At 47.7% G+C, this 21,964-nt stretch overlaps 3 protein-coding genes and 1 long non-coding RNA gene across 8 annotated transcripts in view; 2 read left to right on the forward strand and 2 right to left on the reverse strand.

Annotated features, from left to right (window-relative positions):
• TMEM181 (transmembrane protein 181) overlaps window positions 1–10,883 on the forward strand; it is a 52,052-nt gene extending 41,169 nt beyond the window's left edge. For 2 of the 3 annotated variants that reach the window (XM_039252094.1, XM_039252096.1), the window contains exons 11-17: window positions 58–115; window positions 2,389–2,491; window positions 3,085–3,136; window positions 4,979–5,061; window positions 6,130–6,219; window positions 7,064–7,130; window positions 7,536–10,883. In XM_039252094.1, the coding sequence (XP_039108025.1) occupies window positions 58–115; window positions 2,389–2,491; window positions 3,085–3,136; window positions 4,979–5,061; window positions 6,130–6,219; window positions 7,064–7,130; window positions 7,536–7,614 (532 nt within the window). In that variant the 3' untranslated portion in view covers window positions 7,615–10,883. The remainder of the gene's footprint in view (window positions 1–57; window positions 116–2,388; window positions 2,492–3,084; window positions 3,137–4,978; window positions 5,062–6,129; window positions 6,220–7,063; window positions 7,131–7,535) is intronic. The other variant, XR_005531717.1, reaches the window with a different exon arrangement.
• Window positions 3,532–4,278, reverse strand: LOC120245168. Its single transcript, XR_005531718.1, has 3 exons — window positions 4,134–4,278; window positions 3,866–3,922; window positions 3,532–3,621 (listed from the first exon to the last, which is right to left on the reverse strand). It is a non-coding gene; the product is annotated as an uncharacterized LOC120245168 (long non-coding RNA).
• A 586-nt stretch (window positions 10,884–11,469) lies between the features above and the next one.
• Window positions 11,470–18,838, reverse strand: DYNLT1 (dynein light chain Tctex-type 1). Its single transcript, XM_039252105.1, has 5 exons — window positions 18,754–18,838; window positions 15,857–15,898; window positions 12,832–12,955; window positions 12,376–12,453; window positions 11,470–11,876 (listed from the first exon to the last, which is right to left on the reverse strand). Exons 1-5 carry the CDS (start codon window positions 18,778–18,780, stop codon window positions 11,806–11,808), a joined length of 342 nt encoding a protein of 113 aa, XP_039108036.1. The 5' UTR covers window positions 18,781–18,838; the 3' UTR covers window positions 11,470–11,805.
• A 183-nt stretch (window positions 18,839–19,021) lies between these two features.
• SYTL3 (synaptotagmin like 3) overlaps window positions 19,022–21,964 on the forward strand; it is a 99,377-nt gene continuing 96,434 nt past the window's right edge. The window contains exons 1-2 of one of the 3 annotated variants that reach the window (XM_039252098.1): window positions 19,022–19,242; window positions 19,977–20,236. The gene's annotated coding sequence lies outside the window, so the exon portion shown is untranslated. Of the gene's footprint in view, window positions 19,243–19,976; window positions 20,237–21,964 lie in introns of those variants that run through there. The other 2 variants (XM_039252100.1, XM_039252102.1) reach the window with 2 other exon arrangements.

Raw genomic sequence — 21,964 nt, forward strand, 5'->3', positions numbered from 1 at the left:
ATGGAAAGTATACTAGTTCTTAATCTATGATTTTTGTTTGTAATATTGTATTTTCAGAGTTAATGAATTACATGATCCCATGTACCAGTATCGAGTTGACACAGGAAATTTTCAGGTGAGAATCATTAATGACACCTGGTATTTCTTTTTAAATGCTGTTTTTCAAAATTGCTGAACTTTGTAACTTAAACTGTGTTGGGGACATGAGCTTGCTAACTGGCACTTTGGGGAAGAATGCAGAAGGTTCATGGGTGCAAAATTTGGAAAAAGGTGTTTGAACAGTATAAAAAAAAGCTTTTAAAAACAAAGTTGTTGCTCCCATTGCTTGGTGTATGTTTGAGGCACAGAACATGTGTCAGATTTACGAACATTGTAGAACAATTAAGAAAACATTTTGGTTTGTTTAATTCTCCAAAGTAGAGGAAGGTTTCCAGTGAATGAATGATGTGGCCAGCTGGCTGTGTGGGCCTGCAACCCCAGCAGTCACAGGGCCCAGTGCCTTGGGTGATGCTCTGCTCTTGCCAACCCAGAATTCTTTATACTTTCTAACAAGGGGTCCAGTGTTTTTATTTTACACAGAGGTCCACAGATGGCAATCAGCCCTGAGTGTGGCTTTCCCTTGAGTCTCCAGGTTTGTGGGCATTCCTCGTGTCTCATAGGGCAGCCTCTGATAGGCGCAGCTGAGCCCGGGCGCAGATGTGTGCAAGGGGCGGGGGGAAGGGAGGGGTGCAGGGTGAGCCCTGGGAGGAGGCTAGGAGGCATGTTCCCAGCAGGGCAATCCCAGAGGCACAGAGTTGAATCCTGAGCTTGGTGACAGCCAGCATTTCTCTGACGCTTTGCAGAGCTTCCTGTGAAGTGATAAAATCTGTGGCTCTTTATGGGAATGGCCTCTGAGAAAGAGGGAGGTTTAGTGAATCTTGAAAGATGAATAATGTGGGTTGAGACTACACATGTACTAGCAAACAGAATAAGCCCCTGATTCTTAATCGAATTTCAGCAGGGGAGTACCAGTAGCCTTTCCATTCCATTATTTAGAAGTTTGAGGAGTTTTGAAGGTCATTCAGTGAATGCCTTTTGAGCAGTGTGCCATGATCCTTGCTCTCAAAGAATACGTGACCTTGTGAGGGAGAAAAAGCTTAGAAATAAGTACAGACCAGTACTGCCAGGTGTGCAGTGTCCTGATAGCTGTGTCCTTACGTACAGTGGGCCAAGTTACAAGTTGTATTTTGTCTTTTTTCTTAGTCTTTTATTTAGTCTTATGATGCTTTAATAAGTTTTTTGGGGGGAGGGGCTGCACCTGGAGTGGAGAGTAGGGGAGGCATTCTGGTCCAGGGAAGGAAAGCGCTATTCCAGAGTTGTGTGGGGCCACGGGAGGAGGAAGCCATGCAGGAAACCCGAGTCAGGGCAGGCTCAGTGGGGGCTGTGCTCAAAAAGGGCCCTAGAAAGACTTGAGGCCGTGTGTGTGAGGGTCCGGGCTTTAGAGAAGCCTTTTCTCCCTGAGGGCCGGGCACTAAAGGAAGGGACAGGGAGGAGTGGCTTTGACCCATTCTCACAAAGATTCTGGAGACTCCAGCGATGGATCACATACGGGACTGTAGATTGAGCGTAACTTTCCAGATCTAGGTGAAATAATATAGTTTCATGCTAAACTGTTATCGGAGTTTTTGTCTGGTCCAATCCTCTCATTTTTCATATGAAGAAACTGAGGGCGGTGAAGGGTTTTGCCTGAGGCCACACGGGGCTAGTACCTGGGCCAGTGTGCCCAGCTCCCTGGATGGCCTTTGGGTAAAAACTGTGCCCTGGGAGCAGCATCCCAGCCTGTTTCCCTCTGTAAAGGGGGGCAGTGCTACAGTCTCTCTTAAAGAGTTGTATGGGTTGAATTGACCTCAGGAACTCAAAGCACGTGGCCAGCATTTAGAAGGACTTGAGCAAGGCCGCTGTCACTGTGGTTGTGGTCACCTGTCCCCTTCTCAGTCAGTGGCCTATGTTTGTTACTAGAGGAAACACTGGAAACCAGAGACTTCTAGGGAGCTGAAAAAAGCTAAAGACCCAGCACTGGTGTATTGAGCAACTGCTACATCCCAGGCCCTGTGCTAGGAGCTTTCCATGTGTCATGGAAGAAGCTTGGATTCTCATTCATCTGACGAGCAAGGGCTGGGGGTGACCACCCAGGTGAGACACCGGTGCTCACCAGACAGGATGAGAGGCCGGGTCTGGAAAGGCAAGTCACAGCAGTGGGAACACGTCCTTGTTCTGTGTTACGGAGTGATCTTCAGGATTCTAGGCTACTTTTAAAAATGTTTGGTTTTCCTGCTTGCGGTAGTGTTGGAAGGAAGAGCAGCACTGAGTCCTGGTTCTTATTCAGTTGCCCATCTTGTGTCATTCTAGGGAATGAAGATTTTCTTCATGGTGGTGGCAGCTGTGTATATCTTATACCTTTTGTTCTTGATAGTGCGGGCCTGTTCCGAGCTACGTCACATGCCTTATGTAGGTAAGCGCCACATCACAAATTGCCCAGGGCAAGGTGCGTAAGGCCTTGACCTCACATGGTGGGAGGAGTGGCTGGAGTCCACCCAGATGGAGGTCTGACTTGGATGGGGACCCATCCCCCTCCCTCAGGGTGGAGACGAGTCCCTTTGGTCCCTGGGGAGGTCTGGTAACAGGGCTGACTGGGTAACTGTGGGCCTTTTGGGCAGTGCCTCGGTCAGCTCTGAAGGGAGGCCTGTGGGGTAGAAGCCACCTGGGGCCCTGGGTGCCAGTATGGCTTTGGAGCCACCTGGATCCTTCCAGAATCATACCTTATAGAGGAAGTGACCATGGTGGTTTTCCTAGTCCTGCGTCAAAGCAACTCACCTGATCTCAGAGGATTCTTTCCTTCAGTCCATCACAACCAAATAATAATGGCCATGGTCTCTCGGGGAGGTGGGAGAGCATTTCTTCTAGGCTTCAGGTACACACAGGCTTAAAGTCCAGACGGAGGAGGGGCTTTGTTCAGGAGGGTTAATTTTTGTCTTTATTTTTAAGCTCTCTGAGCATGGAATTTACTTCCCATGTGGTTTAAATGGGTATTTATTTCTTTTTCAGATCTCAGGTTAAAATTTTTGACTGCATTGACTTTTGTAGTACTTGTCATTAGGTAAGAAGACTTTATTTTTTGAAAGAAACAAAACAGCAAATTTGTATTTTCCTACCATGAATATCTTTTTTCCCCTTTTACAAAGTTAACTTTAAGGCATTTCTAGCCAAACATATTCATTGGGTCAGAGAGCCTCTTGCCCAGAGCAGGCGCTGAGTGTGCATGGTGGTGGAGCGAGTGCAGTTGTGTTGTATGTGCCCCCGGGCAATGAGGAGTGTTGACTTGAAGCCAGCTGGTCCGGAGCTGGGGGAGCTCCCTACTTGCTCTGATGTCGCCTTGTAAGTGGATCAGCCACAGCCCAACTCAGGTTAAACCACTACAACACCGTATGTGTACTTGGCACCTGGTATCCTTTGGGCACTCCCAGTAGAAGACTGTGCATTTGAACTCGGTATCACAGGTGTCCTTGAACAGCAGTGTGGTGGCCCCGACAGGAGGGGATGCTGCACCGAGAGACTGCAGAGGCCCCGGTGACCCAGTTGTCCCTGTGAATGAATGCCAGATCACTGCTTGGTTGTGGTTTGTCTCTTTCTGCTAAAATCAAAACCCAGAGGGAAAGGAATCTAGTTACCTGCCTTTCTTTCTTTGGTTGTTTGGATGGCAAAAAAAAATGGCAGCCGGTCCTCTTCTTTGGCCCGAGCCACGCAGGGCTCGGAGAGGATGGCTTTGCAAGGAGACGCTGAGGTCTCCCATGTCCCTTCCCTTTCCCTCATTGTGCGCATCACTCACCATACCAAATGAACTCAGCGTGGGCTTCCCAGTGAGCTCCATCCGCATCTGCGTTCCCTGAAAACAGCAGTGCCCGTATGGTGCAGGCGGGCCCTCTTCAGCTCTCGGTGTGCTTGCCTCCCACCTCCCACACACCCCCGCTCACACATGCATCCTCACATGCTCTCACGTCCTTGAACACCTATGCACACTCCTCACACACACCCTCTCACACCCCTCACAGTCACACACTCTTACACACACACACCCCCCACCCCCCCGTCCTCACCCTCCTGCTGCCCCGGTCCACAGACTGGGCGTGGGATACTTGCAGTGACCTTCGAGGAGGAGTCTGACTTGGAAGCTGTCATGCCTTCATGGCCCTTCTTCATACAGGTTCAAGGGGATTCACTTACCTGCCCGGCAGACCCATACAGAGTGTCTGCTCTCGGGGCAGCAGGCGGGCACGTTCCTCCCAACGGTGGAGGTTCTCCTCCAGGGGAGGAAGACTGTGACAAGTCAATAGCATGTCCAATCGTGAAAACAGACGTGACGACGGCGGGAGAGGCTGTGCTGTAGGTGGGGGGAGGGGATGTCTCTCTGAGGAGGTGACTGAGGCCCGAGGCCTAGAAGCACCTGGGCGAGGGGGACAGGCGGCTTGGTGAGGAGAAGGAGAGGAGACCTCACAGGAGGGAGAGCAGCCGTTGGAGAGGTCAGGCCGCCTCGAGGAGTCCCGGTTCATTCTCGGGGATGGAACCCTTCGGAAGGGTCGAAGCCCGGAGGTGAAGGGCTCGGCTTAGGCGGTCAGCCATCAGTATGGCTCCGCGTGGAGGACGGGCTGCAGGGAGGGGAGGCGAGCACAGGGGAGCGGGTTTGGAGGCCGCGGAGCTCCGGGTGCTCAGGACCTTCAGTGGTGGTGCATAGCCGCTTGGGCGCTGCAGGGATGGCGTGTGTGCGCAGGCGCGGGCATGTGCGCAGGCGCGGGCGTGCGTGCCGGCGCGGCTTGTGCGCGCGCACTCGGGGCCGTGAGACCTTGCTGCGAATGGGCCGTGTGAATGGGGGAGTGGAAGTTCTGTGAAGCTAGTGCCGTTTCCTTGTGTACTTTTACTTAATGCCCCTCCCCCCTTTTTCCAGCATCGTCATCCTTTATTTAAGGTTTGGAGCGCAAGTATTACAAGACAATTTTGTAGCTGAACTGTCAACTCACTACCAGAATTATATCCTTTCAATGGGAGGCGGCCGCCAGCCTTCAGGAACACGCTCTGCGAGGAGGGGTTAGCCGTTAGGTCTGCAGCCCTGAAGAAGAGGCGGGTCCCCGTGCCGTGGTGCCCTGTGTGCTCTGGGTCCCACCGCTGCCCGTCCCTGTGGGCAGTGGCCCAGGCTTGGCAGGGCCAAGCCATCCCAAGGGAGTTAGGCTCCCCACCAGCCCTCCCCGCCACCCTGCTCTTCTGTCGGCATGGTGGGGATCCTTTGGGGACCCAGGCTCCACCCAGAACCTTGCCTCAGTCCCGGGTGCCCACTTCTGCCTGCAGAGCACTGAGGGGAGGCTGAGCCTGATCTGAGAGCCCCCTCTCCCTGTCACCCAGGTGTATCCAGCTGCAGTGTCCACGGAGATTAGGGCGGTTTAAGCCTGAGTCCCCAGAAAGGGCTCCTACGTCCAGACTCCCAAGTGTGCCCGAGGCCAGTGGGCTGGGCTCCTGGGTTCCCGGGTAAACCTTCAGCTGCCCTGGCTGATTAAGCGTGCTTGCCTCCCCCCACCCCGCCCCTTTCATGATGGCATCCTTCAGGGGGCGCTCTGGAGTGAATCCCGGACATTCAGGTTCTTCCCCTGGGGCTTCTTATATCCTAAGAATTCATGCAGGATTTGTCACATTTTAGTAACTGCATTTCACACTAAACTTTTATTAAAGGAGTCAGTAATGCAGAGAAGGTGAAGAAGAGTGGTTTGGGAACCCGTATTCCGTTCTTCCTTTCAGTCTTGGTTTACCCGTATGCACACGTGGCCTTCCTGCCCTTTGGTCCTGCCCGGTCCAGAGGTTTCCAAGGATAGAAAAGAGCACGGTGCACCTGTTGTTACAGGTGACCTGGAAAGGTTATTGTAACGCCTAACTGTGGGCTTGCCCTGTGACATCCTGTGTCTGGGCTGTGCGGCCCCAAGGTACTCGCTGCTACTAAGCAGTAGCGAGGACTGCAGGCGGTCAGACGGAGGCAGCCAGACTGAAAGCAAAGACGCCAACTGAATACACAGTGTTCCGGGGCTGCTTATTTTCCTTGACCGGTATCACCAGCCGAATTCTTATCTTTCTATGGCTTATTGAACTTTTACCTCTATACTTTGGCCTTTGTGTATTCTCCATCGAAGAACGCCCTGTACGGTAAGCCTCCCCTGGGGCCGGGTCACTGGCCAGATAGCTCCACAGAACTTAGTTCAGGACCCATCTCCCGGGTCCCCTGTTAGTGCCAGGCACCAAGACTCTTTAGCAGAGAGAGACGAGGTCAGTTACAGCGTGAGCTCTGAGGTGTTAGAACACGGCATGTGCTGTGTTATTACACAGTTATTGGGTTCTGGCACATATGAAGTCAAGTCTGTTGGACACCAGTGCTGTGGCCATTCAAGGAAAGCCAAGATGCACAGCTCCCCCCCACCAAAGAAGAACTAACCTCTCACACAGGCAGTAAAAAGGATGAGAACCTCCTAGAACGTGGGCAGGGGTATAGCCTTTCAGGACCACCACCTGACTTTCATGTTGTGTGAGCTTTCAAAGCGCCTTCATGAAGTGTCTTGTTCGAGCCTCACAGCAGCTTTATGATGAAGATGCAGTTACTCCCATTTGAGGTGACAAAACTAGACAGGCTGGCTTCCCAAGGGCCATTGGGGGGTGGGGGGCAGGCGCCTCTGGTCTCCCTGGTGTTTCCCGCCCCTGCTACCTGTGCAGACTTGGGAGAAAGTAGCTGGCTTGCAGCTCCCATCTGAGGGCTCCCCTGGTGCCTCTTTTCTCCCAGTGCTTCCGCCACTCGGTGTGCCCGGTGGCCTGCCCGGTGGTGGTGCTGCCCCTGGCTTGTACATGAGAAAGCACACTTGGGGAGGCGAGATTTGGTCAGGTCACACAGATCGTAAACAGCTGGGATTTGAGTCCAGCCCTTTCTACTCCTATCCTTTTTCTATAGCATCCTGCCTCTCTAGACTCATGCATGAAAATGCTCTTTGTTGGTTTTCAGAGTCCCAGCTGAAAGACAACCCTGCATTCTCCATGCTGAACGACTCCGACGATGATGTTATCTATGGGTAAGTCCCTGCCTCTCTGAAAGCTGTGCTGTGCTGAGTACTTGGCCTGCGTGCACTGAATAGGTGTTCATCACCCTAAAATGGTTTTCAAGGCATTAAGGCCTTTCTTTTACCTGGAATGTCACGTGATCCCATGGTTTGCTGTTTTCACATTGTTCTGACTAGATGGAGTGGTATTCCTTTTTTTGAATACTTAGCACGAGAGGTGACCACGGGAAGAACAGTTCATTCTAGCAATGGGCTCTGGCGCCTGATGGGGGCAGGGAGAGCAGGCGGGGGCAGTTGGCTATAAAAATGGGGAGCACAGAGCTGCGAATGCGTTCTTGCTAGAATGGCATGTCAGTGTGGAAGAGAACAGATGAGCTGTCAAAGGCCGAGTGGCATCAGAGATCTCTTTTGTGACAGGAGTGACTATGAAGAGATGCCCCTGCAGAACGGCCAGGCCATCCGGGCGCAGTACAAGGAGGGGTCTGAGAGTGACTGAGCCCCGACCCTGCCAACGGGCAGCACCACTTCCTGGCCTTCCACGCTCCTGCTGGTGCTCAGGCTTGTCTCGTGAGCAGAGATTTCCTGGTCCTTATTTGTTTACGTAGTTTTGAAAGGAAAACCAAAACCAAGGACGAATTTAAATGTTGGGCCAAATTTATAGTTAGAGTGGCTGCATACATTTGGGAAGAGAGGCACTGATAAACAGTGTAAAGAGGCAGACCCTTTTTCAAAGATTTCAGATGAGAAAGGGTTTGTTTCTAGTGGTGAGGGGGAAATTACTCCTGTTTTTAGTAGGTTTTTTTTTTTTTTTTTTAAATAATTTGCTAAGTCCAAGTCCACGGAAAGCCCTTATGAATGAAGTCATCGGCATGGTGGCATTCTTTCTTTCTTCCTTTCTTCTCTACCCTGTACCAGTTTCGACCCTTTAAGAGAAGCCAATTTTTGTGCCTGTCTCAGAGGGCAGCCTGAGTGGCCAGCGCTCTGGATAACCACGCATGTCAAGTGACTCGTAACTTCTGTCTGTTGTGTGAAGTCTGTAAGTCACGTCTCACTAGAGATATGATGGGCGGGCCGGTTCTAGCCCTTCACTGCTCCCCCAACCCCACCTTCACCCCGGGGCAGAACTGGCATCACAGGCTTCTGAGGAGGACTGGGTGAGCTTCATAAGGAAAGGGTGAGATAACTGATCAGTGCCAGCTCTTGTTGGGAGAGGTCTTGCTGCCATACAGTGTTCCAAGGGCCTGTGTACACATGTGTGTGCATGTGAGGGCTACGTGTATATGAATGGGTGTCGTTGTGAATGGGGTGGGGAAGAGGGTATCCATTACAATTCCCATAAACTGTAGTTTCTACAACTCCATTAGAGAGGACACCCTTTGAACTTTATTTTCTTTGTAAAAGCTAAACAAAGGATGGATAAAATATTATAGTTTCTTTACTGAAAAAAAGTTTTTTCAGTTTCTCGTTTGGAACCTAGATGAAAGAAAGTAAAATATTTTTGGTGACTTGTGGGAACACATCTTTGGGTAGAAGGTCACTTGCTGGGAATCATGCCCCGCCCTCCCAGCCTCACATGGTGGCCTGGGAAGATGGTGGCTTGCCCTGGAAAAGAAGAGTTGTCTCAAGTTGCTGGATCTGTGGCATTGCAGAAGGCCCTGGAGAGTTGCCAGTTCCTTGTTGTCAGAGACTAAGCATAGAAGTATAGATAACTCCTTTGCTTTTCCTTTGACATGCATGATAATGTCCGTCTTGAACTGTTGACATACCATTATTGCTAACATCCTGATTGAAGGCATGGCATAGGATAGGAGTGCTCTGCTCTGCAAACAGTACCTACATTTTCTTCATCTATGCATTAACTCTTAGATTACCATAGCTAAAACTTGGATTCCACTTGCGATAATGCTGGGACCTTCTAGAGGTTCATGAGAAACTATTCATTATGACTTCACTTCTCTGCTTAATTTAAACTTTAGTGATAATGTACCTTTAATATGGATTCCATTTGTATTTGTTTTTTAAACCCTGTAAATATGAAAGTTTGAATTAAAACAACTGTATTATTGCAAGGGTAATTCAAGTTTACATGGTTTTTACATTTTCAATGGTGTGATTACTTCTTTTGATTGTATTCAGAGGTATTGGAAAAATTTTCCTGTTACCAGATTTTTCTTCTAACTATAAAAAATTTTATGTATATTGATGAAAACTTACTTGGGCTGATTAACGTATTCTAGTATGTGCTATAGATTATAAGTTTTAATCATTATAAAATAACTGTCCATAATTTGGAATGCTGATATTTATCAGTTAATGTAAACTATATGAGGCATTTAGCCATTCATATTAGAACTTTTTAAAACTTGTCTTTGTCCTATAGTGTAATTATAAACTGATGACTGATACCTTCATACATGAGTCTTCATGGTATCAAGTCAATGAAATGAAAATATGGGAGTATTTATTTACTTTCTGTAACTAAGATGGAAACAAAAAGATATAAAAAAGTATTTAAAGGGAAAATGGTTCTTTGTTAAATCGTGCATTTTCAGTCTCCTCTCTGGTGCATCATATATATCAACAAATTACACAGTCCATGTAAAAATTTGCTTAAAGTATATAGCACTTAGCATGTATTACATATGCCATAGGTATTAGGTTCAAACACTAAAGTCTGCCAGAAACTTGACAGTAGCAAGAAAATGGGTTCCCCCCCCCCCCTTGGAGAGTATCAAAGTTTTGCAAACTTAAATTATAAATTCAGAAGGCTGACTTTAGTTCTTGCATGGTAATGGCTTGCATAACATCATCTTTGGGATAACTTTTTTATACTGGTCCAGTCTAGGGGAATCTGGAAGATGCCCGCCGGTATTTCAGTTTCCCTAGGGAGAGCATCATTATCCATGTGGGTAATAGGTCTGCTTGATTTATTATTAAATCATTACAGCAGTGAAGTGTGATGCAGTTTTCTCTCTCTTAAGCCCCATTTGAAAGGCTAGAGAAGGGGATATATAAAATATATTCAAGGTTTGTAAGATTGTTCCTGTACATAATTAGATTGCAATACAAGTTTAGATACATTATGTAAACCCAGCCCACTAAATGGGCAGGTTACTAGACAAATGTCACCAGCCTCAAGTATTTCATGAACTATTTACTGAAGGTACAGTTGTTAAGTGGGTTACAGTATGGTCAGTGACTTGTTTCCTGGAGTCCTTCTCACAGGCTAAGCCGTGGGAGCTCAAAGGATGATGAAAAGGGACAGCTAGTATGTACTTAAGTCACTAAAGAATATTTATGTATTTTGAGAATTTTAGAAACCAGTTGCCTTAGAGGTTAGACTTTTGGGGGGAAAAAAAAAAAAACAAAAAACATGCAAATCTTTTCCCCAGGCCAAAGGGAAGTCGCTTTAGTCTGTGACATCTTGTTATCCTGTTCATGTTGATCGGACATGTTTTAGATATACTGGTAACTATACTACCACACAATGAAACACAGAATTTTCTGCTACTGAAAACTGCCTTTTTACAAAAAGCCTGTAAATATTTGTAAAATAAAAATACCTTTAAGCCCAAAAGGAAAGAACGAACTATGTATTAGGTGTTGGAACTGTGTCCGTGAGCACAGTAACACCTGGTCACAGAATGATCATTGTAATCAATCAAAAGTGAATAAATGTTTGTTTATGGCAAACTTACACTTTGGGAATGGCTTAATTCTGAGACTACCTTTCTGGTAAATGTTAATAAATTTGAACTACTTGGTCCTTAATGTTGTGACTTATTTGCTCTTGCCTGTGGAGTTAATTTGGCCAGATAGGAGTGCTTCAGGGACAAAAGGAGAGTTTTCATTTCAGCAAGCAGACATGGAAGCTGGTCTTTATGGCTGTGTGAACGTGGCGTGTGGGTGAGCACCGAGATGAGATCACAGACTGGGGTGACCTCTCCCCTCACTTGGATAAGATTTTAAATCCATCAGATAACCTCCAAACGTGTTTACGGACTTATAAATAATGGTCTAACTGTGGACACAAAGTGAATGTTACGAAAGCATCTCGGAAGCCCTGAAGTACTACAACATGTTTTTGGTGACTGACTGCTACTGAAAAATGGAGACTGGGTGGTGTGTGGGGACTAGAGCCCTCTGGCTGGAGTAGGGACCAGCTCACCCACTCCCAGAAAGCAACGCGATCCCAGTCCTGCGGGTAAAAGCAGCAATTCATTATACTGGAGAGGACCAAAGCCAAACTGCAACTTTTCCTTTTTTGTTTTTGCAGTTTTAGATTCTAAAGTCACTAACGAAATTTGAAGAATTCATTTGTGGTATTATTTAGACTGGGAAGACAAACACAGACTTTAAACTGGAATAATTTATTACTCTAACCAAAGTATAAAGTATGGAAAATTAGTGTATCTGAATCAGAGTAGAGAAAGTTTCAAACTAGCAGATTTCGGTTTTTAGCACCTTTGAAAAGAAATATTCAGAGTTAAGACGAATGGCAGCAGAGGCCTGACTGTCCGGGATGGTGCGTCTCTGACCTGGGGGTGCCGTTCACAGAATAGGGCGGGCCTTTGGCTTTTCCCTCCATCTGGAGAGCGCCCCGAGAACCACGCTGAAGGAGGATGAGAAAGGCGTTCACTGCCTCCCTGCGGGCCGGGAGGGAAGCGGGGCGGAGGCCAGCGGTGGCTCAGATGGACAGCCCGAAGGCGCTGACGATGCAGTACATGGTCTTGTTCTCCCACCGCACGGTGCAGCTGCCTGTGGGGAAGAAGGCACAGCCGCACTCAACTCAGGAAGACGGGGCTCCATTTTCTGACTTGTCACATTTCTTTACGGCACACAAATAAAGAAGACTAGTAAGTCTCTTTTCTAGGCAGTGTGTTAAAGGTGACTCTAAAAAGCATGCATTCAAAACTTAATTTTTGAGACAGACAGAACTCAAGCAGGGGAGAGGCAGAAAGAGGAGACAAAGAATCCGAAGCAGGCTCCAGGCTCTGAGCTGTCAGCACAGAGCCAGACGCGGGGCTCAAACTCAAGAACTGCGAGATCATGACCTGAGCCGAAGTCGGATGCTTAACCAACTGAGCCACCCAGGCGCCACTAATAAGTATGCATTCGAACACTGGAAACGTCCAAGCACGTATTTCACAAAATACTGCTCTGAATGCTCTAGATCTCAGCAGAGTCCAGGAGGCACCTCAAGGCTTTCAGGGAAAAGGCCACAACGTGCCTTCACAAAACACGGGGAAAACCATACCGTCCGTAGAGCTGTCCCAGAAGCAGGAACTTGCCGTGTGTAACCCCGCTCCATTCTTCTGCATAATTACACAGGTCACTTCAATTAAAACAGACTTGTATCAGAGAGGCCTACTTGGCACCCCTACTTTAGCCTACTTTGGGCATATGTGTGTAGATCACGTGGTTGATGTCCATGATAAATATTATCAGGGTAGACTGCCTGGTCCTGTGATCATGACATGTCACACCCTTCCCTTTCCTTCACCACATGCCTGTCCTAAAAGCATCTGATCTGCGGCGCTGGGCGACCGTGTGCCGTGCGCCCTGCCAGTCCCAGCAGGTGGGAGGTACTGCGCACAACACGGCAACTACCCCTACTGGGAACTCTGAGGTCAGACACCACACCGCCACACGCGCCTCTCGTCAGTATTTAAAGAACCACCAACAGTATATTCGAGAAGCAAAAATGTATTACCGATGTATTTAAATGGCTTGCCCAGCTTGGTGAGTTGGCTCAGAGTCTGCTCGACTACGTTTGCGGTCCACTGGTTCACTTTGCTGTGCTGATAGGCGTTGCCGCCGATGGCACTTTCTATAGCCTGGGACGCAAAGCACAGAGGTCACTGACGGCAGAACACACCCAACACCTTCCAGGTAGTACTGAGTTAATCACCCTAAGAACTGAAATACAATCTGCACGGAACGTAAGCTTATTTGCAAGCTTATTTGTAACCAAGAGAAGTCTTGTGCAAATACATCCTTTGTTTATTAGTGTTCTATTTCATTAAGGTTTATATTGATTTTTTAAAATCCACACTTATATGAGTGTCAATTTTTAAAAACATTTTGAATGAATTTAATGTTTACTGTTGCCATTGGTACCTGGAGATAACACTTTTTTTTTTCCTACTGAGGCTAGAAAATATATCCTTTGGCTATTTTGGGGATTTTTTTGTTTTTGTTTTTGTTTTTTGAGAAAGAGAAGAGGCAGGACTCGATCCCACAACCCTGGGATCATGACCTGAGCCAAAATCAAAGAGTCGGATGCTCAACCAACCGAGCCGCCCAGGGGACCCTGCTTATTCCTTTCTTAAAAATATAGTAGATATAGGGCTCTTTGTTGGCTGTCTGTACAACTGACAATGTACAAACCTATCCAAGTAATCACGTATTCAAAAGTGCTTCCTTTATCCAGCACCTTCTGGGACTATGTTAACACAAAGTACATTTTTCAGATAACAAAAAAAGAGCCCTGTATACTACAAAAATTATTAAAGTAAGTTTATGATGAATTTTTCTCTTTATGTGAAATTCCTGGTAGTTTTCTGTGTTGCATCCTGGCTCATGTGTACTTCAGAGGTTCTTCAGGGGTCCATACGGCTGCTTTCTCTGCTCTTGCTCTGTAGTGACGCTATCACCATTTGAAGAGTTTCTGGGCCTTCTATGCTGATTGCCTGTGTGCCTGCCTCTAAGCCGCTTTCTTCTCTATTCCTCTGCTAACTTGCTGTGCTGGAAGCCAGAAACCTGAGTTCTGATGACAGTTATGACCTAAAATAAGAACATTTGGTGAGGGCCCAGTTCTGTCTACCGAGAAGCAGAGAAAACCAGTCCTGGGCTCAGAGCTGTGCACACTGGAGATGGAGTAGGGTCTGTTGTCTTGGGACAGAAGCTCAGTGATCTTGCTTCTGGGGAACAAGAAGCTACCTAAAAGTCACACCCTGATTTCTACCGGTCTACCCTGGGACTCTCGAGTGGTGACATGAACCATACCCCATTCAGCACCTGGCCTTCCCCCCACCCACCACCGTCCTAGCTCCTCCTCATCCTGACGTGTTCTGTCTCCTCCCTGGCTCGGAGCATAAAATGGGGTTGGGACATGGGCACTCCTGGTTTAAGGGGCCTGGTTATTACTAGATCTGGACATTGGTCAAAGAAAGGGGGAGGCACCACTCAAGCTAAACCTCTAACTGGCAAACTCTGTCCACACACACTTTGGAATTCAGTGTTTTTCAGGGAGGGAGGAAAACTCCGCTTTTGGATGCACCGAAATTTATCACTACTCAATCCTTAAAATAGCTCAAGTGAAGAAATAACCTACTTCCATGGGCAAAAAAGCTGTTGAGGCCGGAGACCACGAGAAGGTACCACGGATATTACTTCACGCTCCCACAGACCCCAGGAAGGTCTACTTTCAACCGTACCCGCTGCAGGCAGCAGTCTGAGAGGAGGCCGAAAGCCAGCGAGAGCAAAGGGGACGTCACAACAAGCCAGGCCCGCGTGTCACAGGTCTGGTGTGGCTCCCCCTACCCCTGTGTTTGTGAAAACCGTGTGTAAGAAAACTGCAAAGTGCACCACTACAGATCCTGCACGACCAGCAGATGGTGTGTAAGACAGTGAATAATGTATATGGTGGGCGACATCATGCTGCTTCTTGGTGTTGGTCAGGAAAACAGGTTGTGGTTCTTAGTACGGTGGCATTAGTCAGTACTTTGTTTGCATTGGAGTCAATTCCCCATTACACACATAATCTCAACTGGTACTGTTAAACTTTGATCATCTAATGGCTTTTTTCTGGCTAATGGCTTCACACTCTGGCCTCAATTTACACAGGAAGGGAAGGGGACCTACCTTTCTGGTCTCATTCTTGCCCTAGTCTCCCCCAGTGCTCTGTACTACTCCAGCCCCATCTGCCTCATTTCAGTCCCTCAAACACACCAAGCACAGTCCCACCACAGGGCCTTTGCACAGGTGCACTGCCTGGAATGTTAGCCCCTTCTTTTTGCAGTTAATGCTACTCCTACTCATTCTCCAGATTCTAGCCGTGCACTCAGCAGATGGGTCAAATTCCTCATAGCACCACTTACTATACAGCAGTAACCACACAGGGAATACCAGTTTACATTTCCCACTGTGATTATTGATAAATGCCTGCCTTTCCCTGCCCCGTACCGTAAACTCCTTTAACTCGCTAATGCCCACTTAAAATGTATTTTTTAAATGAATGAAGAACAAATATCCTATTTTGTCTTCTACTGACATCATCTAAGGGAGGTACTATGGTCAATAATGATAAAATAGGTAGTTTAGGAATATAACAAAAACAAGCAGATTTGGATCACCAGGTCTTAAGTAACTGAAATAACTGGAAGCTATTCTTTTTCTTTTTTTTTTTTTTTACATTCACTCTTTATTCAACACCAGAAACATTTATTTATATACCATGACCAGGAGTCTTTTATGCTAAAAGGTTATAGAATGAAACCTTAGTAACATTCAATAATAATGCCAGTACATAAAATTTCCTGTCTGGTTTAAAGTATATAATTTACATAATATGGGAGTAATTCTTATCTACGTATTCATTGAAGTAAAAACTGTTATTTGAAATGCCAAAACACACAGGCTCAGTTGAAACAATTCCAAGACAGTATTTAAGACACATTAGTTTCACTCATAAAGCCATTAATCAACATTTAAAAAATAAGCATTTTTCCTCTTACCTCTTTTACAATGTTGCTCACTTCATCAACAACAAAAGCAGTCTGTAAAGAAGAAAATTAGTTAAGTTTCATGGCTTTAAAAGATCTGTTTCCACTGCACTGAGTAATGCAAATTTAGGTAATGAACATAATTTAGAAATGAAGACTTAGAAATGACTGAACTAGATTGTTCATTTTACCAAGGAAAACGCTACAAAGAGACTCAGAAACACCAAGTGGCTCTTTGAGGATCACAGAGCTGGTACGGTCAGGAGTGTAGACAATGATATAATTTAAAGGTTTTTGCTTTGTTTTAATCATGCCATGGTCCAAAACACAGACTCCACTTTAGATTCCATCTCTCTAGCCATTTCACTGGCTGCTGGGATCATTAACAAATGTAAGTTTAATGACTGACTTGACTTTTGTTTAACGAACACTCTTCCTGATGTAAACTGATTAGGAGGTTTGAAACTTAAGACATTTCTAAAAAAAGAAGAAGAAACAAGCTATTTCAGTTTCTGTTTTTAACCAGCATTAGTGATAAAGTACAATGACTGAACAGTTTTGGATAATTATGTTTCCTTCTTGATGCTGTCCTACCTCAGGGCGATGAAACCAGCTGCCAGCACAGCTGTTCTCCACAGGTGTGGCCGGGTGAGCTGGGGGGTGGGCTGCCGCAGGGATCTAGTGGCCGGAGTTTACAGGTGGGTTTTCTTTACACATACTGTACATCTGAACGGACACAAGGTTCTGTCTGAATCTTGGGAACAATACTTAGCTCTGGACACCCTTCTAGAGGACAGCCCGAGGCCCTCCGTCATTGTGAATCCTGGTGAAGAAAGTCAGAGCACCCTGCTTTTTGCTTTTTCCCTCCCTACCAGGATGCTGTCCACTGGGGCCCTCTCCGAGCAACGCCCCTTTTCTTTCCAGGTGGATCTAGAGCTGACTGTCTTGAAGCCCTCTCACTTGCTCAACTAGGAAGGCATCCTTGGAGACAAAGCCAGCTCACCAAATGAATGAAAATTTGCAGTATCTTACAGGTTAAATGAGTTCTTGAGGTTTAAAGGATCCTTCCAGGGGACTTCAGTGACCCTTAACCATACAGGAAAATCCCTGTGTAACTATCCACATGGCTAGGAAAAGGTTGAGGGGTACTTCAGTAGAGGTTTAGTGGAAAAGCAGAGGCGTACAGATTCCACTGGGCAGTTTCAACTTTTACAAGAAATATGAACAAGGAGTTGAGAACAGTCTTACAAAGGTCCAGATACTGACATGAAATTAGAGGATATGCAGAAAAGGCTTAGTTCAGAAGCTGTCAGGACTGGCATGGATTAGCCTACTAGGAAGAAGTCGCTGTTTTATCCTCCCCTTATAAGGGCCTAGGGCTTTATCTCCTGTAAAACAGATGCCCTGTTCAGCGTCTTCAATTCTCAGATCTGTGAGATCTGGAATAACGAAGTCACTTAGCCACCTCACTGCTGGGAGCCAGAATTAAAATGCCAGTATTAAGGTTTCTCTTACAGGGTCATTTCCTTTCTTAAAGTTTTATATACTCCTATAATACATGCCATTTCCCTATATCAGTTTCCAGGGAAAAGCTTTGCCTTTGCTAGCTGCTCATGCACCCTGTATCCATTTGGTTCCGTACCAGCACTCAAACACTGATAACAGCACTGCCATTCGAGTGGCACAAGCATTAGATTCTTTCCCCCTCCAGAAATCCTTGCTTAAACTAAGTTTCAAAAATGGCAAAACAGCAAACTTTACCAAATTCATCTATCGTTTTTATTTTTGATAGGCTGCATAATCTGTAGGACTCAATTTATTTCGACAAGAATTATTACTTAGCAAGAGGAAAACGGGCAAATATTTTCTATAAGAGGAGCATCCATCAGCTCTAGTTCCCGACTGCGTGTTAAACTGAAGGAAAGCCATGTTAACAGCACGCTGTTAGAATGTCTTCTGCTTGGCAAATAATGGTGTGCTTTACCCTGCTGCTTCTTCATTGAGGCAAGGACAGATTCTTTTTCCCCACAAGTAGGAGTTTATCATACTGACATCTCAAACTGAAAATTAAACTTAAGGGACGGTGGCCACGGTGGATGGAAGCACCGCACTTTAGAACAAGGTGTGGAACGGAAGACAAAGGCAGGCTCTCCTACTGTGCACTTCGGCATTTTGCAGGTGCATCAAATCCATGGCTGAAGGGACTCGGAAGATGTGTCTGTACGTGCGTGCCACGCGTGCATGTCACTCTGTAGTCTTGCGTGAAAACAGCAGACGCCCACGCGGCCTTCAGCCTTCCCCACGCGTGGACGTGGAGCCCCTAGTCCAGGGTAGGGGTCTGCGCCACGGAATAAAGCGAGCGAGTGACAGCACTCTCCCGGCGGCCATGCCGGCGGGAAGCAAGGTCCGGGGGCGCGGCTGGGCCGCGAGTGTGGAGCGGTTCGGGGGCGTGACGCGCCGGCGCGGGGCCAGGTCCCGGGCGCGGCTGGGCCAGGGGCGCCGCGGGCACCGGGCTGGCCCAGGGCGTGGGGCTGGCGGGGGGCGCGCCCCGGGGATGCCCGGGGACGGGAGAGGCGTGGCGGGGTGCTTCCTCCTCCCCGCACTGAGAAAAGTCCCAGGGCTGTGGGGCCCCTCCCGGAAGAACGGAGAGCTCGCGCCGCCGCGCGGGGAGCCCCTTCCGCGCCCCGACCGCCCCTCCCCCGGGCAGGATGACGACGCCCGGAGCAGGCCAGGCCGGGGGTCACCGCGAAGCGCTCGGCAGGGCGCCGGTGCCGTCAGCCTGCGCCCTGGACTGCCGCTGCCCACGTCCAGACACGGCCCGGGTGCCCACACACGCCCCTGGCTGCCGCCGCCCACCCGCGCCCGGGGCTCTCGGCCTCCACCCTTCCCGTCGCTGACCCAGCGGTTACCTCCTCGGCAGCTTGGTAGTCTTCCATCTTTCCTCCTGCGCGTCGCCTCCGCCTCCCTGAGTAGTGCGCACCGCGCAGGCGCACTCAGGCCCCGCCCCTCGGGCTCGCGTCTCGCCCCGCCCCCGCCGCGGGCCCGCGCGGCTCCAGGGCCCCTCCCTCTCCCGGCTAACGGGGCTGGGGACGCGGGACCCGCCCCTCCCCCCGCCCTTCCCAGCGTGGCGTCCATGGGAACCCGCGAGGTATCCCGGCATCATCGAAAACAAAACAAATGGACAAAAGCCATTCCGGCAGTAAGAGTCGTCCGGCCCCTCCCTCCAGCTTGTAGTGTATGAACTAATTTTAATATTCAAATAGATTCGGAGGTCTAGTAATACGCTGCAGAGGGATTTCTGAATATGAATGATGACCAAAGTGAGAAACTAGTTACGGTCTTTCTGGAAATCCAGGATTAGGAAACTTCAGCTCTGAACGAAATCCTCCTTTAGAAAGGTAAATTTACAGATAAATGAGATGGTTTTTTTTCCTATAAGTACCACTAAAAAAAAAAAAAAAAATCCTGGGTGGAGAATTTTGTGAAATGCTGCACACTTCCTGGCCGCTTTAACCAAACTGACCTATATATACGGTTGTATACGGGGGTTTTTCTGAACATTAGTAATTGTACAGCACTTTCCAAGAAGGACTGGAGTATGGGCACCTGTTTGCATGTGCTTGGCGGCTAAGATCTTTGGTTGGAGGGGCTGTTTTTTCTGGTCTTACTAGGTCCTTGAAATCAGGCTATCACCTCTCACCTCTCGAAAGTACAATTGCTAAAACCCACTTCCCATCCTCCCATGAAGCACTGACCACCAGCCCTTGAAATATAATAGAATTAAGCTACAGAGCTCACTTTCAATCCATCAGAAACCCTGTTTCAACCCTATGAATCTAAGTTCCATGTAGGCAGAGCCCTTTTATTCACTGATATACCATCCCCCACCCCTTCCATTATGCCCTGCACAAGCAGGTATGTAATTAAAACTGATTGAATGAATGATTGATTTCCCCAGGGGCATCTGTTTTGCCTCACGCCTAACTAAGAGAGGACTGGGGAGTGGAAAAAGATGCAATCACCTTCTCCCTTGTGGGAAGCAGAGGGCTGGTGAGCAGAGAGCCCGCAGTGAGAGACGAAGGCTGCTCTGCCTTGGACACCTGACCTAAGCTAACTGTATTTTCCTTCGCAGTTTTGTTCCCTTCCTGTTACCTGGCTTCGAGTCACCTGTTCCAGTGTTTCAGTCTTTGTGCCTCACATGTGGTTCTAATTCTGCCATGTCTTCATCTGGCTTCCCGACATTCCCAGCTTCACCCGAGATCCCATTTTACGTGTCCTTCTGCCTGCTGAGTTCTGGGCTCTGAGCGGCACCACGCTCCTCGGCCAAATGGGTCTTTCCACTGCTTTCTAATTTGCTGTCACTACTTTGCTGCGGACCTGGAGGCCCCCTGGGTAAGTGTCTTAGAATCATGTGCAAAGCAAGAGTGAACAGTTTCTGAGTGGACATCTGCATTTGTGCTGCGGGGTTTGGGACATCTTCTAGAGGTTGCTCCACAGCCTTTTAGGAACTTCCTAATTCAAATGAGTGTCCTAAAAGGCTGCTGGGATAGTGCGTTAGTAATGCATAGACTTTAAGTTACAGTGTAATTGAAACTCAGCATGTGCAGAAATTACAGAAAACATGTAAATGTGAATTAAAAATCTTTAAGCTTATTTTTATTTACTTTGAGAGAGAAATAGAGAGCAAGTGGGGGGCGGGGGCACAGAGAGAGAGAGGGAGACAGAATCCCAAGCAGCGTCTTTGCTGACATGCAGGGCTCGAACCCACAAACTGCGAGATCATGACCTGAACCGAAGAGTCTGACCCTTAACTGACTGAGCCACCCAGGCACACCTGAATTTTAAAAAGTGTTTGCATGACTTTAGCTCATATGCACTGGGTACTGCCCTCCAATTTTAACTATCAAAGAACATTCATTAAATGATCTTGGCATATGGCACATTGAATGTGCTCCAGAAATGGATAAAATGGTCTCTTCAGAACAGCTGGTTCATTTGTTCAACACGTACATTGAACATTCACTTTGTGTCAGCCTTGAGCTGGAGCTAAGGCTACAAAGGTTACTAAGATATGATCTCTACATTTTCTGTAAATAGGAGGGCTTGAATTCTCTAGGCTCAGTAGGTTACAATGCTTACAAAAGTGCTATGTGCTATGCTTTCATATGCTGCCCCATTGGCATACACGCTGTGGGGCCAAGGAATAAAATCACTCTGGTGCTGGCCGTTCACTAGCTGCTGTGTCCAGCACCCTCAGTCGGCCAAGAATGAACGTCCATCATAAGCACTGAAGTATAAACACACCGGCTCATAGCTGCTCATAAATCTCTGGTATTCGGCCATAGTTTAGAATGTTTAGTTTCTGTGCAGTCAGTGGAATGAATCTCTGGTTTGTTTCTCACGGCGGGGATTAGCCATCGTCTTGCAGATGCTGCATGCTCTCTTCCTTTGAATCCAGTCTCTTTTTTAAAAAAATTTTTTTAATGTTTATTTTTTTGAGAGGCAGAGAGAGACAAAGCGTGAGCAGGGGAGGGGCAGAGAAAAAGAGACACAGATTGGAAGCAGGCTCCAGGGTCTGAGCTGTCAGCACAGAGCCCAACGTGGGGCTTGAACCCACAGTGAGATCATGTCCTGAGCCGAAGTCGGACACTTAACGAACCGAGCCATCCAGGTGCCCCTCGAATCAAGTCTCTTAAACACAAACTCTTTAAAATAGGGATCGGCCTTGTCAGTGCCTTTATTAGGGAAGTGTGGACCTAATAATCATAGCCATGTCACCAGACAAAAAGGATATTAACAGGCACAGTTGGGTCTCGCAGTGCTGTCTGTGATCTGCGGCCCCTCTCTATCCAGATCCAGTCTTATGAACGTTCGAGTTTTCCTGCCTTTGTGCCCGTGAGCATGTTACTCAGATGGACCATGGAGTCATGCCAGGCCAGCGATAATAACAATTTGATGACAAAGAGGACAATGCCAAAACACGTGGGCCTGAGGAATTTGATGCTGTAATGGAAAAGAAAAGAAACTTGTGTCTGACACATATCTAAAGTGAGAGTCCTGCACTGAGAAAGTATGTGGTAGCAAGATTACCTAAGAGATGCCTATACTTCGATCTGCCGT

The sequence above is a fragment of the Hyaena hyaena genome, unplaced genomic scaffold (genome assembly GCF_003009895.1).
Source record: "Hyaena hyaena isolate Hyena2069 unplaced genomic scaffold, ASM300989v1 scaffold_405, whole genome shotgun sequence".
Classification (NCBI taxonomy): domain Eukaryota; kingdom Metazoa; phylum Chordata; class Mammalia; order Carnivora; family Hyaenidae; genus Hyaena; species Hyaena hyaena.